General features: G+C 24.3%; 2 protein-coding genes across 3 annotated transcripts in view; one reads left to right on the plus strand and one right to left on the minus strand.

The window, feature by feature from the left end:
* The first annotated feature begins 1,173 nt into the window (after positions 1–1,173).
* Positions 1,174–8,256, plus strand: LOC129989230 (gastrula zinc finger protein XlCGF7.1-like). The gene is made up of 2 exons (XM_056097613.1): positions 1,174–1,449; positions 5,826–8,256. The coding sequence occupies exon 2, from the start codon at positions 5,962–5,964 to the stop codon at positions 6,931–6,933; it is 972 nt and encodes a 323-aa protein (XP_055953588.1). The 5' UTR covers positions 1,174–1,449; positions 5,826–5,961; the 3' UTR covers positions 6,934–8,256.
* A 2,417-nt stretch (positions 8,257–10,673) lies between these two features.
* The window catches only part of LOC129989231 (serine/threonine-protein kinase 3-like), a 46,162-nt gene continuing 41,126 nt past the window's right edge, over positions 10,674–15,709 (minus strand). For both annotated transcript variants that reach the window (XM_056097615.1, XM_056097614.1), the window contains 2 exons: positions 14,039–14,361; positions 10,674–12,503 (listed from right to left, as the gene is read on the minus strand). In XM_056097615.1, the coding sequence (XP_055953590.1) occupies positions 12,345–12,503; positions 14,039–14,361 (482 nt within the window). In that variant the 3' untranslated portion in view covers positions 10,674–12,344. The remainder of the gene's footprint in view (positions 12,504–14,038; positions 14,362–15,709) is intronic.

Raw genomic sequence — 15,709 nt, forward strand, 5'->3', positions numbered from 1 at the left:
CAAGGTATGAAATGTATTACCGATTTGTTTCGAATATCACGTGGCAAGGCGCGTGACTCTTAACATTAATGCTATCGAAGGTAAAATAAATTCAAAAAGCAATCTGGAAATACAAGACAAAAAATGAAAATGAATTTAGAAAAAAAAAAAAAAACTTCTTTCTGCTTCTTTGTGAATTACTATGCGAGTTCCTTCCTTTTCCTGATCTTGTGGCGGAGTGGGATGCGCTAGAATAGAACCTGGGACCTTGTGGTTTGCAGCCCAGTAACATGACCACGATACAAAAGCAATTTATCGGGTAGCGTAGCTGTTAACTAGCTTTTAAGCTTTTCACCACAATGTCGACAAAGAGCGAGGTGATTCGCGCAATATATTGGCAGTTGTAATGAATGTGACAGACGACGGTTTTTACTGACATGGAACTTCTGAAGGAGTTTTTAAAGCAAGTATATGCGAGATCACAATTTACTTTATGCCCTTGGAACTTGCTTAGAATTGAAGATATTCCTGATCACGAAACTCCACTGCGGTCTCAATTGCAATTGCTCGATCCAGTGGAAGCGGCCAAAGATTCGCCAAATGTATGTGTAAAACAAAGTGCCAAAATATTAAATGCCTTTGTGTGAAAAATGTAATGAAATTTAATTCAAAATGTCATTCAAACCTATCATATTGGAACAAATAGGTATAATTATTATATTTCATACTTTGCCGAAAAACTTCCGGCGCTATATACAATGCCAAGGCATTATTCTATAGAATGCCAGCGTTTCATACTTTACCCGCAACATATATTTCGTTTTTTCCCCTTGGCCGTATTTGTAATGCAGATATAAAACTTAGTGATTTGCTGATTTTTATTAACATAATTTTATTTAACGGGATACATAATATATTTTAGATAGATACAGATTTTACATAATTTTATTTAATTTCCTTCATGTTTGTAAATGTTTAATATTTTAAAAATTGTTCCTTTATATATTATAGAAAATTAATGCTTCAATTATTTTTTTCTCACGCTTTCACGATTTTTCCTTTGATTTCAGGATTTTCGATGATAATTATTTTATTCTTTTAATGTTTGCCAATTGTTTTTGTTTGTCACATTTTCTAATTGTCAAAAAAATTGTTAATCAAAGATTTAAATTAATGTTTATGAAAACATTTGATATTGTAATCCGTCACTCCAGAGAAGTTCATAAATTGATAACGAATTTATTTTTGTCGCTTTAGAGAGAAACTTTCTAACCGTCCATCGCAAAAGAACGAGTTTTCATACACTTGCGGATCCGAATGTGTTTACCTTTCTAGAGTAACGTTACATCATCATTGTAATACCCTATGAAATGATCGCCATAAAATTTATGTTATGCACTAAATTGAAGCATTTTAAATTCTTTGAATAATTGTTATTGTATTTAACTGCCCAAATTGCATACAAGAAAGGTAAATCACTGCATTTTGCTTTTATTTGTTTTGATTATTTCTTGTTTACTATTGTCTTATTTTCTTGCATCGTTTTATTTACTTAACATTATTTTATTAACTTTTTTCTACATCTTTTCTAAATATAAATTAGAAATATATAAAAGAATGGATAATTTTTAATTCTTTTCCAATGTCTTATCTGAAATAAAGAACATTTAATTTTATTTTTTAATATTTATCCTGTTTTGGTAGGATAAGATTGTTTTTATTATAAAATGAATGATTTTACAAATTATACTTTTATTATGCATTAATCAAATGCAAGCACATGCATTTTAAATATTGATGTAAGATATAAGATTTCTCAAGTTGTTTATATAATCTTACACTGTATTCATTTATGTTCTTTAGATTAATCTACTATGTTTTTTGATTGTGTTATAATTTTTCTGTTATTTTCTTTTAATACATATGTGCATTTCTAATATCAATACATGTTTTTTATCAAAGTTTTCTTGGCACCATTAATTTATTTGTTTAGTATTTTTAGTAGTCTTGTTGAGTACAACTATCTAACCTTATTGAAAATTATCGTTATTCAGAAGTTTTACATTTTTAAAAAACTACATTAAAATTTAATATGTTTTTAGCAAGTTGCAAATTTATTTTTGTTAATACCAATTCTTAAAATTGGATGGATTATTGGATTCTTATTGATAAAATGCCAATCATGTGTTGATGTTTTTTTAAACTTATTCTAATGAATTTTTTGATTGCATTATAATTAGTTTTTTTAATTAAAAACTTTTAATTTATTTATAGAGTTTGCAGTACTGAAAATTTACTATTCAAGTAGCCAAACCAGTTAATTTCTTTTATATTTTATTCCATTGAGTTCAAATATTTTTTTGGTATGACTTCATAAACTTTTATGAGTACAGAGTTCATTATATAGTTGCATTATCTCAAATTGGTATATTTTACTCTTCATACAGTTATAAGTAAGGGAAAATAATTATAATTAGTTTTTATAGTTCCTTATTATGTGTACTGTATTTTATCAAATTTTTTTTCATTGTATCCAGTTTGTAAGGAAATATGAAAGGAATATACATATTTAAATTCATTAATATATTGCAAAGATTCCTTTCAGCTTCTTGTTGCTGTCAGATGGCTAAGTAAACATAAACTCTGTTTGATGATTTCTACCATTATTTTTTTTATTTTGTAATTTAGTTATATTCAATTTTAAAAAGTGAAATAAATGGAATAACATTTTATCACAACTACACTGGTTAAAAGTGGTTCCTGAAGCATCTAAAATTCCTTTCCACTACTCCTGTAGCTGTGCCCTTGTTTAAACTCTTCCAGTTGGAATAGTGTTTTGAACATCTTTACAATATATATATTTTAAACTGTGTGTGTGTGGGGGGGGGCATTTTATTAAAGTACTGACAAAAGAAAGGAATTAATTAAAAGAATTAAAATATATATTTGTATTTCTTGATAAGTAAAAATTGATACACCAATTAATGACAAATATGTGATCCTTTGCACTTTATAATAAGTGCATATGAAATTGATCTAAATAAAAGGCTTTAAATACATGCATTTCCATTTTGACATGTTTTTTTAAAAAATCTTTTAAATGTTTAAAAATTATTTTTAAACTATAAATGAAATTCCATTTGCTGATATGTTTATGTTCTTTGTATGCTTAGAAAATAAATTTCTCCCATCTTCCTTTTATCTTGCAGAAAAGTAAACTGAAATAGAAATAAAATTATCATAAGTATTTATGAATTAATATTCATAATAGAAAAATGACTTGTATTAACAATATATATATATATATATATATATATATATATATATATATATATATATATATTGTATACAATACAATATATATATATACTATATATATATATATATATATATATTGTATTGTAGTAAAAACTAATTATATTACTTTTAAAAGACATTGAATTATTATTGAATATAATACAACCTGCTGATTGCCAAAGGTGGCTAATGTACGAATTCTGTTAATAAAAGTATTTTTTTAATCTTAAAATAATTTTTTTTTCTAATTTTGCTGATATTTTGTTCAGAAAGTCAATTTTGCGCCATCTCATAATTGAACATTTTATTTTAAAACATCAAATTTTTTCTTCTTTAAAATTGGGGAGAAAAATGTATACCATTTAATGGTGTGGAAATATGAAAACACGTTTCATGTATAATACTTTTAATAGTTCAAATTTTAATTCTTTCACTTTTTATATTTATCCAAAAAAATCACATTCATCAAATTTCATAATTAGATTGTTACAGTTAAATTCATTGTAATAATAGGAACTGTAATACAGAGCTTTTTAAAGGCAATTAATAGTTAGATTTGATACAAATATTATAAGTTAATGGAATTTTAACCACATTTATAATATTTATATACATAAGCTTTCACTGAATAGGTATAAAAGAGTATCTTTCTTGTGATTACAGTGTATCTTAATTTCTTTATAATATTGTTTGAATTTTAATTTAAAAAAATATTATTTCTTATTTTTTACTTCACTAGTAAAATGATTTTTATTTTATTTATTTATTTTTACTTTTATTACTTCCTTCTTATTAGTCCTTATGTATTTCCAAATTTATGATTAAAAATATAATAGAATCTAAAAATTAATATTTCCCTTATAAATTTCTAGATGGCAATATGTTTGTAAAATAAGATTAGCAAAATGAATGTATTAATTAATAATTAAGAACTTTATAATTAGTAAAATATTGTATTATCATTGGGATATAATAAATTTAGAAATCTAGTACATGAAGAAGTGATTACAAAATTCCATCCTTACCAAAATGAAAATGCGAAATTAGGTAATAGCTTCTAAAAACAATTTTTTTTTATTTGCTAATAAAATATTTGTGGTGTTTTGATACAATTACCTTAAATTAGCAATTTTTTATCGTAATTTTACTAAAATTTTGAATTGATTTACTTTTAATGCAACTGTTCAAGATGATTTCACTTTAATCAACAAAGAATAAAATTTGCTAACTATGGGAAACAAAAAAAAAAAAAAAAAACTTTTTGCAATAAACATGTTATGAAGATAAATTCAACAAAATAATGAAACTAAATGCAAAAATTTCAAAAAGATAAGATTTATTAATATGTGATTTAATATGAATTACATGTTTGCAGATTTATAAATAATAAAAACATTGACCTCTCTGATAACTACCAGAAATAATTGATATACAAATTAAAAAATAAAAATTCTGCAATTCCTGTTCAAAATATTAGTTATATACTGAGGCTTAGTATTGTTTTTATTTTTTATATTTTTATTTATAAAATAGGCTTTCAAATTTCTCAGATTTGTCATTGATATGTTTCTCTTTAAAATCAATGCTTTTATTCTTTAAACATGCTAGGCATATTAAAAAAAAATTTCTTTTTCTTTCTGAATGTGGTTTTCAGCATTCTTTTTACAATTAATTGGTTTGCACATTATATTCATCTTCATTTTTTTTCTTTTTTATGAATAACAAGCCGAGATTCATCCTACTTCTTATATCTTCATTTAATTTGAAAAGTGAAATCAAATTCTGTCTAACTATTTTTATAGATGCGGACTCTTGTAGTTAAATAATCTATTTTAATGGAGCTGATGCACAAAGAAAATATTTAAATTCTTGAAAATTCAACTTTAAATTAACTTTATTAATGTCATACAAATGAAAAGTCTTTCTTCTGAGGTGTTCAGTAAAGAATTTTTTTGGAGAGAATGCTTCTAAATATTTTTTGTATATAGTAAAGAGTTTTCTCTAAAAAGTAATTTAAATATGCAAATGCAATTTTGAACACATACAAATGAGAAACTCTATTCTTTTAATGTATGTAATATATAATTTTTTTTTTTGAAAAAAAAAATATTTCAAAAGTGGTTATCTAATTCATATAAATAACTTATTATGCATTTAGAAAAAAAATTTTCTCGACTAACTATTTAAATAAGTATTTCCATTCTCATGGAAAAGAAAAATTTTTACCAAGCAATACATCATGATTTTTTTTTTTTTTTTGCAAATTTTTTTTATATGAACATTTAAATCATAGCGGGGATTAAACATATTTTTAAAAAATCTACAACGAAAGTGAAGGTAAGTAAATTTAGTATCAGTTAAGTTTATTATAATTTTATGAATTTGTATTTGGTATAATCATTGCTTTAATTACTTAAGCTATTTTTCAAAACTTTTTACAGGAACATTTATTTGTAGCAAATTAATAGCAGTGCTCATTTTTTCAAAAATTATTTAAATATAAAATGGTTTTAATAAATAAATATAAAATTTCACTTTTTTTTAATCAGATGAACTTGAAGATGATAGATGCAGTGAAAAGAATCTACTTTTTCAACAAAGCAGAACTTTATACTGATTCTCTGTACTTCATGATATAATTTGTGATCTCATATTTTAAGAAAAAATCAGTACAGAACTTTCAGAATGGAGATAGATACCAAAACGAATGAAACACATTTTGCTAGTGATTTGTGTGTGAACACAAATGATACAAAGGCAAAAAGTGAAATAAATGTGAATAACAAACCTTTAACTTGTAATATTTGTAGTATGAAATTTTCACAGGAATCTCTTTTAAGTGAACATCTTCTTACACATACAAAGGAAAAGCCTCATATTTGTAATGTATGCAATAAACAATTTTCTCTGAAAAAATATTTAAATAATCATTATAGGACTTTTCATACAAATGAAAAGCGTTTTTCTTGTGATGTGTGCAATAAACAATTTTCTGTGAAAAGTTATTTTGATCGGCATTATCGAACTCATACAAATGAAAAGCCTTATTCTTGTTATGTATGCAATAAAAGATTTTCACAGAGTGGTAACTTAAATCAGCATTTCCGTTCTCATACAAATGAAAATGCGTGTTCTTGTGATGTGTGTGGTAAAGTATTTTCTCGAAAATCAACTTTAAATGATCATTTTCGTTCTTCTCATACAAATGAAAAGCCTTACTCTTGTGATGTATGTGGTAAAGAATTTTCTCTGAAATGTAATTTATATCAGCATTATATATGTCATACAAATGAAAAACCTTTTTCTTGTGATGTATGCAATAAAGGATTTTGTCGCAAATTTGATTTAAATAAACATTATCGTTCTCATACAAATGAAAAGCCTTATTCTTGTGATGTGTGCAATAAAGAATTTTCTCGAAAAGATAGTTTAAATTATCATTACCGAACTCATTCAGATATAAAGCCATATTCTTGTGATATATGTGGTAAAGAATTTTCTCATAAAGGTAATTTAAATATACATCATCGAACTCATACAAATCCAAAACCTTATTCTTGTGATATATGTAATAAAGAATTTTCTAGGAAAAATAATTTAAATGAACATTATCAAATTCATACAGATGAAAAAATTGAAACTAGTATTATAACCTAAAAATGTCTTTTAAAAAAGTTATTTGTATGAATATACAAATGAAAATAATGCAAAATTTCACTATTCTGATGTATATATTACAGATAGTCTCCAAAAGTTTATTTATTGTATATTTTTAAAATTGTATATTAAAATTTGTATATATATTTATTGTATATTTTTTTCCATCATATAATGGAAAAAGAAAGGAATTTACATTGCAAAAATATGGATTTCTTGAAATGGTATTTAAATGTCTTATTAAAGTCAGACAAAGGAATATATTTATTAAGGCATTTTCTAAGCTTAATATTAACAATTGACTTTATCATATGTATCAAATAGAAAAATGTTATTTACGTGATGTATGCCATCAGAAATTTTCATATGCACTATTCATTGAAGAATGAAAGAGGCTTCTAATATGTGTAATAAAGTTTAGAAAAAGCTTTTATTCGAAACTTGATTTTAAAAAATAACTTTCTTTTTGTAATTTTTCATTTCTTACTTTTTATTGTTCAAAATTCAAAACTATTCATCAATTGTAGTGGGAAACAATATGTCATTTTAATGGATCATAGCTTACCAAATTGTGATGAATTTTATTTTTAAAGTATTTATTTGTTATATTTTTAAGAACTTTTTATTTATAAAGATTATTTGCATTTTTTATGATTAAATTAGCAGAAGTAAATAATAAGGCTTGTCTTATGGATACAATGTTATGGAATGGAAATAATGTTATACAAATATTGCTGGAGACACTCAGTTCATATGTACAATCTTCGGTTTTAGGTTGTTGGCATCATAAATGATGTATTATAATATAAAGGCCTTATTTTAACTATTAAGAATTTCATTTTTTTTCATATTTATTTTTGAATGAATGAAGTGATGATCCATTTTGATAAATAAAAGATCCAATAAAACCACGTCCAATAAAATCTATGTGAGAAGATCCTTTGGAATTTATATGACATTTAGTGCTCTCGTAAAAATCATTTGATATGCAGCATCTAGAAAGCATGTTGTGATGGAGAAGCCGTGTGTCACACCATGGCTGATAGAGGTGCCAACTAATGAATATTGTTAGGAAGTATAGAGTGCAGTAAAATACTCAACACTAAGAAACAAGAAGACGAAAATAAGTTTAATATATTCAAATTAGCAAAACTATTATTTACATGTCCTGTTTCATTGAATATTTTTGTAGAATGCAGTTCATCGAATTTCATCAAAAAAATGTTTTTGCACAAATTTTTCTCATGGTGGCATTACATATTATCTGGAAATGTATAAATGGCATCAGTAATTTGTATTTTAATAAATGAAATTAAATTTTCACTGTATTTGTTTTTTTTTTCTTTTTTACTAATACTGTTTAAGGTGTAAATTTGAAATGAAAGATTTTGGTAGTTTTGAAGTAGAAAACAGACAGACAAATGTGCATCTGAATGATAAAGCATTGAGATTTATTTTGATAATTCATAGACCAGCAAATACTGCATTATCTATAGGTGTGCTTCAAAAAATCAATGATGATTTCATAGTTGCAAATCATATATACCAAAGATATTTTCATCTAGTTTATAAAGATCCTGCTCAGATTTTTTCCCCCTTCCAAATTAAAGACAAGGATTTTTCTGTTCTGCTACCAATATTTTAAACTGTCACTTTTAAAAATAATTCCAAGTATACTAAATTCATTCCAAGTGGCACATTCATTAAATCTGAGATTCCTTAAATACTAAAGTAAATTTCATTTCAGAAAACATGTTTGGATTATTAGCCTAGTTCGCCCAACAATGTCCCCAGTCAACCAGATGCAGACGTGCCCGATTCAAACATAAACATCTGGAATTACTGGAAGAACCAATCCCACTTTATAAATGTCTGTCACACACTATATAGATTCAATATAATCTAACGAAATATTTACTTCAGTAATCAACCAATGCATTGTTTTCATTCTTTAAAGTTCTTCTACTAGATTTTTTAAAAAATGTGTGGAATCTTGATAAAGATAACTTCCATTTTACTTTTTAATCTAAGGATTTGTTGCTGCAGTTCCGAAAAAACTAACTATTTGTACAATTTCAATCTAAGATATAAAAAGTTTAGAGTTTTAAAATTAATTTAGTTAATAATAATTGATTTCAATGAAGCATAGCCATATATAGCTTTTGCACTTCAGAAAATATTAAGATTCTGTTTTCTTTTAATACACATACAATTAAATAACGGTAAATAATCTGTCTAAAATAGACAAAGGCGGGGGGAGAGGAAATATGCATATCAAATATTGACCAGAAATTTTATTTTCAAACAATTATCAGCTATTAAAACTTTTCAACTGTCTGGACCATAAAAAGTTATCACAGTTAATCTCTCCATTAATGGCTGGAATGTAAAAAATCATTGAAATAGCTTCATTTTAGGCAGATGCTAGATAGTCACTATTCAAGTATGTGCATGCTGTTTATGAGCATTCATTACACTGTATACAATATATATATTGTTACAATTTTTTTTCTTTCTATTTTGCTTTGAATAAACTATTCAACGAGGTAGTTTACTATACTTAACTGCTTTAAATAATTATTAATTTCAAGCTGATATATTTAAAAGTGATTGAAGTTCTATTGAGAACTTCTGTGTATGGATCACTTTCAAAACTATTAATATAGTATTTTCATTTTGTCACACCTTTTCCAAAGTTGTATCTCATCAGAGTTACAATTAGATATCAAGAAAGTCGTAGGTAATTAGACACTGGAAAAACATACCATAATTTCAGTTTTAAAACCAATAAAATTTAAATATTTTATTTTCATCTAATTTTAATAAAAGCAAAACAATCAGAAGTTATTTGTTTTTTGTATTGTCAGCACTCCAAAACCCTGTCAGATTCATTACAAATAGTGAAAAATCAAAGTTACATATTCTTATATAAATAAAAATAATAACAGTTTCTTAAAATTAAAATTAGAAGTAAAAATTTTTATTAAGTGATTAATAGATTTTTTTACACTATATAATTTTGTTTAATATGGGTTGTATGATTTAGTTTCAAGAAGTAATTGTTATTTTTATTTATAACTAAATTTTTGTTTTATATTCTTTTGAATAACATCCTCCATTGTAATAGGATATAACCCTCTATATTGCAAACATCTATACTTTTTGATTCATATCCATTATTTTCTCATTGTGTAATGAAAATACTTAAAAAATAAATTAAAAAAAAAGTTGAAGTTTAAAAACAACATTTGATCTAAAACTGAACATTTTTGGAGTTCAGTGTTGATGAATTCTGCATATGCTTAAATATCTATTTAAATCTTTACTTGAAGAAGAGCCACACTAAATTTAAATGTTTTATTTTGATAGAACTGCTCACTTTTTATACAAATAAAGAAATCAGTACAGAAAAGGAAACACAGCATAAATTATTTTTACAATATTAATTTTTACAAATGTTTCATTTTATATATATTCATTAAAAAAAAATTCTTAATAGTAAGTATAATAATATAATGACAAATAAATGAAACACTTTTTTAATTTTATCCACAAAATAAAAAGTAAGAAATATTATAAAACCATTTGGAATAATGGCTTTGATATTGAATAATTAAATAATATTAAATAATGAATAATTTTGAAGGAAAAAGGTTTATAATTTTTTCTTTCATAATATAAAAGAATTTTAATAATTTATAATCAGTTAAATATTTGAAAAGATACTATTTCTGTACTTCTACAATTTTATTTAAAAAATTTATAAATATTTGACTTCAGTAAAATTTTGAAGAATTTACATTTACATTTTAACTTCACAATATATAAGAATGATTTCTTTTATTTTTTTAATAAACATTTTGCAAGATACATTTGTAAAAACAATTTGTTAAAAATGTATAAATGACACTTTGTTTAACAAAATCTTAAGTATGAGTTTTTACCTGATTTGTTGGATTATCATGGGATAAAATCCCGGAATTTCCTCTTAATTTCTTTTTGAAGTAGATTTCACCTTATAAGTCGAATGCCATTACAGAAATAAAATCTTCTAATGACTAATTCTTAAAGAAAATTTAAATTGAAACATTAATAATTAATACGAAAAATCTTTTAATAGTAACTAAATTTTACAAATGACAAATATTTTCAGTGTAATAGTTATTTAAATCCTAAAGCAATAAAAACTAACAAAGAGATTATTGTACAGACAATACAAAGCTTAAAGACTTCAAAGAAGTAATTGTGTCAGATCTCTTATCTCAAAGGCAATTTGGCTGCCTTTGAGGTTTTCATAAAATAATACTTTAACTGCAGATAAAAATGGTACCTTAAGGTTATTTACCTGAATAGATTTTTTAAAAAGCAAAAATGCATGTTCAAACTTAATAAATTCACATTAATAGAAAAATTATTTAAAACTGTGAAAAATTACAACAATATTTGTTTTCATGTTGCTATAACCATTTTTATTATGTTTAAGTTTATCTAAAGAACTTAAAAATTTATTGCAAAGATGATTTTTTGAAAGAAATATGTGAAAAAAAAGAAAATTTCTAAAAATTATCCTACTTGCTAAATTAACTAAAAATTTCATTATACAATATTCTTTAATATTTCTCAAAAAATGAAGCTGTTCTTATTATCTGCAATAAAAAAAATTGCTAGAAAGGATAGTTAAATGCATCTGTTTAAAAGTATAACTAAAAAATAAAGACAGGCCATTTAAAATTATGGTATCTGCCTGGGATTATATTTAATAGTTTTTTTTAAAAAAAGAATAGCACTTTTAATGCCTTTAGCAACTTCTATATGTCCAAAAAATTTTGAACATTGCTTTGGTGATTCTCAACCTCAGAAAAATAAAAAAATATAAGGATAAATTACTTTTTAATTATTTTATCTTTTAAGAATTTTATATAGAAATTTATTTAAATATTCATGAATTTTATTGATAAATGGTATTAAATCACCTAATGTATAAAACTTTCTCTGTTATGCAAAATATTTTTCATTTCGAATAATTCTTAATTATTCAAGAATATTTCATTTTTAAAATTATCTTTCCCTCTATTGCTATTTAATTGAGAATTTTCAATGATCTAAAATAACTTTTTTTACAGGATGTTTCAATTAAAAACATTTGCAATAGAAAATTAGATCCAGAGGTTGAGAAACACTATATTTTGTAAATTACCTAGCAAAAAATACTCATTATCTAACAGGAACATGTAATATAAAATATTTATAAGATTTTTTTTAGATGTAACACTTGTTGACAGATAAATGATTAATTTCATATCACAAGTTCCATCACAAAGCAAGACTGAATATTTAATCATACAGTCTTCCCTTAGAGACAAGAAAGGCACAAGTTATTCTCTTAATTTTTATATGTCCATAAAGAAGACTTAAAAATTTTGCTGTCTTTTTTTCTTGGCACCCATTGCATCCAAGATAGGCTGTCGTTTGGCTTGATACCGACGCCTTAGTTCTTCTATGTCTCTTTCCATTTCAGAATCTAAACTTAACATTCGTTGATTAAGTTCAGCGTAACTAAGCCCTTTTAGCTAAAAAGAAGAAATAATGGCACTTTTTACAAACAATTTCTATATAAACAGATTTTTTTTAGTTAAAAAAATATAATTAATAAAAATAACTGATAGAAATATACAAATTTGATACCATGTGTGATTTGCTTCATACTTTCATTGACAGATAATAAGGCTTGCAACATGGCTGGGGGTTTTCATGCATAATTTAAATTACATACATATTTTAAAAAAATAATATCATTACTTATGTTCAAAGAGTGCACAATTATATCAATATTACAAATGAAAACACAAATAAACTAAACAATATTTCAACTAATGGTAAAATAAAAAAGTTATTTAGGACAAAGTCACAGGATATGAATTAAAAAAAGGGTGAAATAAAATTCCAATTTGAAGAGATATGGTAATAACAATTCTTTTTGCAAGCACTTTCATTTAGAAATTAAAAAAAAAAAAAATTCATAAGCAGTGAAATTTTGTAACTTTACAGTGAAAAAAGTTCTACAACATTGAAATATAAAGAATTGGAGAAATAAATTTCTTTTATGTTGCGAAAATCGTATTTTCATCTATGATTTTTTATTGATAAAAATATAATCTTCCTTTTTCATCTACTGCCATTAATATATGCAACTCAGTTTTTCTTACAAGATTTTTTATATTCACATTTATTATATTTTATTAATATGGTAAGCAAAATTTTAATGCTGCTCTTTGTAAAAATCAGCTAATAATACTGAGCACATGCAAAATATAATTTTCCCCTTCTATCATAAGTGTTGCATGATAATTAGATTTTATTTTTATACTTAAAAGGAAACAATATTATTATAAACCATTAAATTTAAAGATAATTTTTACATAAGAAAGCATATTTATTTTCAAGTTAAAAACTTTAAAAAATATATAAATGTATGTAAAACAATGCAGGAAAAATCCTACTGCACTTTAAATTCATTTGAAAATGAATAATAAAAGTAATTTACAGAAACATAAAAAATTAGTTTTAAGATAATTTTTTAACAATATAAGAAACTATTTTATAAAATTGGTTATATTTATACCAAAATATCAAATGAATTAGATTCCTAATTGATTAGTAATCCATAAAATGCATAACTTTCTCTTGTAACTATTAGGACCATCTATTGGAATAGTAGGAAGAATTTGACTTCCTGTTTAATTTTTTTTTTTTTTTTTGAAGATATAGGATGATGCTCATTCCAAGATATAAAGCGACGAATAGATTCAAAGATGACATATAGTTTAATTCAATAAACTTAATATTTTTAAATTAGTATTTTGCAATGTGTGCAACAGAATAAATTAATGATTTACTTTAAAAATATGTAGACTATTGACAGTGTATTTTACTCATAAATCACATATTGCACTGATTTTAAATAATTTAATTTCCACGATTTTTTTTAATAATAAGTATGATTCAGCATAATTGGCAGAAGTAAAAATTAAGAAATAAACATTAAAAACAAATTTAAAATATTTATTATTGATGTAGTCAGTTTTGCACATTAGCATATACTTACAAAGTCAAAATTCCCATCTGCAAAAGGACGGTGAAATTTGGGTGGTTCATGCATAGCAGCTGATGGTCCAATATTGCTTATTTGGTTGAGTTGTCTTTGTATTTGATTTGAAAAATTTTTATCTTCTGAAATTTGAGAGTTTTTATTCACATAACTATCATTTTGAACAAAATGATTAGGATGAGGAGTATCTGAATGAGATACAGGAGTTGCGACATTGTTCAAACGAAGTTCATTTCGTTGCTCTTTTTCTTTTTGATCAAAATGATCCAGAAATGAGGGACGGTAGTTTTCTTTCTTGTTACTAGTGTTTGCATCATGTCCTAAGCAGAAAGAAAATAATATCATTCAGCACAATATTAATTTACTGAGCACCAATTGTATCAACAAAATTGGAAATGATAAATAACCATTGCAGGAAAATTATAAAACATAAAATGTCAGATTGTTTAAGGTTTTTGCTAATATTACTATACTGTTTAACCCTATCTAGATGGTAGTTGCAAAGTTCTATGAATTCTTAAGTAAATGAAAAGATATATTGTGAAAGACCAATTTTCAAAATAAATAAATAATAACGAATTCCAGTTTAAACACTTAATTTATAATTGTTATAAATTATTAATCAATGTAAAGGAATTTTTAAGTTAATTTTAATTTTAGATAAAATTATTAAGGTGATGGTTTTTAATCATGGCAAGTATTAGTACAAATTAAAACCCTAACATACAGAAATTCATGGTACAGTATAATTAGAATTATTAAAATCTAATAAAGAAATGAAATAAGAGAACAATTGATAAAATGTCTAAGTAATATGTAACAAAGTTTAAATATACAAATTCATATTGTAAAGATCAAGAATAGAAAGGAAATTGGTAAATGCATTATTTTCAACTTACAAATAGAGACATTTTATTATTATTATTATATATAAATATGCCAGATCTATTGAGAAATGTTCGCAATTTCTGGACATTGATATTTTTGGGATTGTAGTTTAGATTAGTTAAATAAAATCACATTTAAATCTATAACAGGGCTATTTTGAGACCAATTTTGTAGAATAGTCAGATGACAAGGATGGTACTTATTAACACCCATATATCAGCAGGAGGAAAATCTGCTTTTAGACCTAACTTCTATAGTCATTATTTAAGTTTTGCTCTCAAAGTTTAATACTTCCTCAAATGTACTTAATATACTACTGACTTTAACTATAATTGATAAATATTATTCTTCCATTCCTATTTTATTTTTAAATATTTGGGAAGATGGGCTTATATGCTAAATGTGTTATTGTCAACCCATTTAATACAATGACTATTTTTCATACACATAAATGTGGATATTGTATTTAAATTATTTTATAATTTGGTCTTGAAATTCATACATCACTTTGATATAATCATTTTAAAGCATAATACTTTTTTTTACATTTTTATAAAATTATTTTCTTTATCACATTTCGATTTATTTCTTTGTCTGGCAAACACACATAAGTTTTATAGCTTCATATAAAGTACAAATTATTACAAAAAGCTCTAAAACTTTTAACATTACCAAGTCATGTTTTTCATTAGAAATCAAGCAACAAAAGAAAAAAAATCTGTATCAAATATTATTATTTATAATAAAAAGCAAAATGAATGAAGTGTTGATAATACTCAC

The sequence above is a fragment of the Argiope bruennichi genome, chromosome 10, assembly GCF_947563725.1.
Source record: "Argiope bruennichi chromosome 10, qqArgBrue1.1, whole genome shotgun sequence".
Taxonomy (NCBI): domain Eukaryota; kingdom Metazoa; phylum Arthropoda; class Arachnida; order Araneae; family Araneidae; genus Argiope; species Argiope bruennichi.